The 3,742-nt window shown below is 50.0% G+C and overlaps 1 protein-coding gene across 3 annotated transcripts in view; it reads left to right on the top strand.

Moving 5' to 3' along the window:
• Positions 1-3,609: 3,609 nt before the first annotated feature.
• UNKL (unk like zinc finger) overlaps positions 3,610-3,742 on the top strand; it is a 51,219-nt gene continuing 51,086 nt past the window's right edge. For 2 of the 3 annotated variants that reach the window (XR_006889274.1, XM_046665548.1), the window contains exon 1: positions 3,610-3,739. Coding sequence is in view for 1 of the 3 variants with exons in the window: in XM_046665548.1 (XP_046521504.1) it covers positions 3,663-3,739 (77 nt within the window). In the remaining 2 variants the exon portion in view is untranslated. The remainder of the gene's footprint in view (positions 3,740-3,742) is intronic. The other variant, XM_046665549.1, reaches the window with a different exon arrangement.

Raw genomic sequence — 3,742 nt, 5'->3', positions numbered from 1 at the left:
GCCAATCCCCCCTTCTTTGCATCTCATTAAAAAGAAAGGGAGCCTTTTAATCCTTTTTCAATTTCTTTGTTTTTCTTTTTCTCCCAGAGTGGGAACTGAGGGAAGAAACTTAAATGTAAATCGTGGAATACGTTATCAAAGGACACCAGAAATGATGACCTTCCACAGCTCTCTGCAAACTTATTTTTAGCAAGGCAACAACCTTCCGAGTAGAATAAAACGGATGAGTATTTCTTTCGACAAATTACAGGCAATATTTTAGGTACTAAAGGATATGTCTTTTAGGTACTACTTAACAGCAAACCTGCTTAATTCTGAATTAAATACAAGATGCACAAAGGGAAGATTTTATTTACTTAAGCTTCTAGGGGAAGGTTTGATCTCTGCCGGTTTGTGGTGGCGAAGTTAACTGGCAGTTTCTCTCACTCAGATGTTTGAGGACGGCTGGCTGTATGCCAGGACACTGGCTTCTCACAAGGCCTCTCCCTGAAGTGCTCTAAGTGTCAGGCACACCCTGGTAAATTGCACCTGTCAGGGAGCTGGGGCTGGTACTAGTCTGTTCGTTTTTTAAAGATGGAGAGACCAAGGTTTGCAAAGATGGACCTAGTCATGGCTCGGCCTGCATTGTCAGTGCCAGCAGGAACAAAGAACTGAGGCATCGTGTCTCTGGCCTGGCTTGCTTGTGACCTGTTTGGCTGTGAGCTATTTTGTTTGAGCAACAGTCATTCAAACTTGAACCCTTACTTTGCCCTCACTGGCTCCTGCAGGAACAAAGAACTAAGGAGAAGAATTTTTGTTTTAATTAGAAGTAATTCTCATGACAGAAGCAATAGGATTTATCTGGAATAGTTAGACATTGTAATAACCAAAAAGAAGAGAATCAGAAATGCCAATAATCCTGCACCACTGTGAACACTGCATTGTTTACTTTGCCAGATGGTTCTCGGGGGTATCTAGAGTTAGGGTCTTTCAGAAACACAAGGGGGGCTGTATTGTTGTTGATGACACTTCATACCACAGGCAGCAGTATGAGTGCCTCCACGGTGGCTGTCGGTGAGGGCTTTTCCACTTCCAGAGTTCATGCCCCAGACACAGATGGGCTTTATCAGGAGCAAAAGACAGACCCAAGGCCAGCAGGTGACAGTATGGGCAGACCCTCCCCACACCTGGGCTTTTCAGGGGTGGCAGCAGAGCAGGTGGATAGGTGAACTGTTATTTAAATCCTTTTATTATTTAACTGTTTTCTTGGTATGCTTGTCTCATTTCCCCCACTGGGCTGTAGCTTTTCTTTTTCCCAGGGTGCTTGGCACAGACTCCGCAGATAAGCACCCATGAAGGACTGGAGAGGGCACGGACCAGAGTGGGCGTGCTAGACCAGAGCAGCTGCAGTGACTCGGGACCTGAGAAATTGTTGGGCAGAAGGAGGAGAAAATTGTTTAAGAAAAAATTCAAGGAAGAGGAGGTTAACTGGTCTCGCATCTTCTAAGCTGCTGAGCAGGGTTGGAAGGTGCTGGCAGTGCTGTGCATCCCCCCCAAAAAGTAAAGCACTTCTAAATTCACAGTGAGAACGCTGGTGCTATTTCATATGTCTGGGGACCACCCCAGGCTTTTAAGAATATTCTTCCAAAGCATGAAAAATGACACCTGGTCTTTACAGCCTGTTACAGTTCTCTTTGATCTCTTCAACGAAGATCCCTCTTGGGTGAGAAGGAACATTAGGCGTCTTTACTCCCACCTCTACAGTGAAGATCCCCAAAGTTCTTCATCTTGAGCCTCCCCTTTTCTGAGCTCAGGGCGGCTCTCTATACATCTCTAATGTGCGTCACAGGTCCCTCAGACTTCTTAGGTCCCAAACGGAATTCCTCTCTCCCCAAACCTCTTTCTTTGTTCTGTATCCCTCCTAGCTAGGGACGTGGGCATATCTCAGACTTCCTCATTCCTCATTCCTCGCATGCCGGCAGTCTTCAAGATCTGTTTATTCCTCTTCAGAAGAAGTCATGGACCCGGTCCTCTCCTGCTCCCTTCTGCTTGATTTTCTTCGAAAATGTCAAGTTGATTTCTTGCCATTTTAATTTCCAGGTTTAAAGGTAATATTTGTAGAGGGAATAATTCATTAGAAAAATCCGAACATATGAAGATCATCATTCATCCCACCAGCAAGTGATAGCTTTTATTTTACTGTATTACTCCTATTTCAAAAAATAACATGCTTGGGAACAAATGTATGAACGGTCAGGTCTTGCTTTGTTTTTCACCTCAATAGGAGCATTTTTCATGTCACTAACAGTTCTCAGGAAGCTTTGTCATCAAGTCACGGCATTGCACTCAGATTGGAACCGTTTCCTGACTGGGGGCTGCTAGGTATTCTCAAGTTTTGCTAAATAACTCTGATAATCATCTTTGTACATAAATCTTTGTCTGAATCTGATTCTTTTTTAGGTTGGAGTTCCTAGAAATGGAACAAATTATTTTCCATAAAGGTGAGTACTGGTTTGCCCCCCCAGCCACACTTCTTCAAGGGCTCGTCATGCTGAAGGTCACCGGTGTTGTGGTTGCTGTTCAGAATAAAAAAAAAAGTCTGCCCACTCCATGTTTTCATTTGCAATTTTTGGATTACTAGAGAGGTTTAACACTTAAAAAAAAAAAAGTGTCTTATGCCAGTTTACAAAATAATGTACTCTGGCCCTGGGTTCTCCCTCCTGAAATGCACACCCTGTCTCCTCCTGTCGGCCAGCTGGGCCGGGGCCCTGGCTGCTGCCGCCTGCTTCTCAGAATTCTCACTGTGCATCCCTGCCACCCTGTTGGTGACGAGTGTGTGGGGGGTGTCTCCTCCTTGAGTGGCAGCCTCAGATTCTTTTCCAAAAATAAACTTTATTGATATATAGTTTACGTATTATTCAATTCACCCATTTAAAGTGTGCAATTTAAAAATGTTTCGTATATTCACAGGGGGCAACAATCACCACAATCTAATTTTAGGACATATTCACACTCCCTAAAAGAAACTCCCGACCCATGAAAGAGCCGCGCCCCATCTACCCCCATGTCTCCCACTCCCAACTCGGAGCAATTGGATCCATTCTTTTCGGCCTCAGCGCCCAGCCCCGGGGTCAGAGTGGAGGAATGAGTGAAGCGTGAGCGTGTGCAGCCCGTGCACGCTGTCTCGACACAGGGGACCTGTCGGCTCCAGCTGCTCCTGGGGCCCAGCTTGGGGTCGCTGTCAGGGTGTGCAGAGTGCGCGGGCCAGGAGTGGAGGGGTGAAGGCAGCAGTGGGGGTGGGGGACCGGGGCCCGAGGCCCTCTGTGCGCAGGATGGGGTGTGGACCTCGGGAAGCCCGCGGGGGTGGGGCGATGCTGTGCACGGGAGATGCGGGACTGGCAGCGGCGGCGCGCGCGGGGTGTGTCCCTGGCGGGGCCGGGGCGCTGCGGCCCGTCGCGCGGCGGAGTCGGGGGTCCGCGCGGGTCTCCGCCAGGTGCTGGCCGCTGCTGCGCGCCGGGCCGCCCCCCCCCACCCGCGAGGCGCCCGCTGGGGGTGTGGCCTGGGCGTGGCGGGTGGGCGTGGCCGGCCGGCCGGGGGGCGCGGGTGGGCTCGGCGCGGGGGAGATCCGGAGGGGCGGGGGCGGGCCCGCGCGGCGCATGCGCGCTGCATTGTTTTGACTGAAAATGCCGTCGGTTTCGAAAGCCGCGGCGGCGGCGCTGAGCGGGTCCCCCCCGCAGACGGAGAAGCCGACCCACTACAGGTC

This window comes from Equus quagga, chromosome 7 (genome assembly GCF_021613505.1).
Source record: "Equus quagga isolate Etosha38 chromosome 7, UCLA_HA_Equagga_1.0, whole genome shotgun sequence".
Lineage (NCBI taxonomy): Eukaryota > Metazoa > Chordata > Mammalia > Perissodactyla > Equidae > Equus > Equus quagga.
The sequence above is the reverse complement of the archived record's forward strand: the minus strand, read 5'-3'. Positions and strand labels throughout refer to the sequence as shown.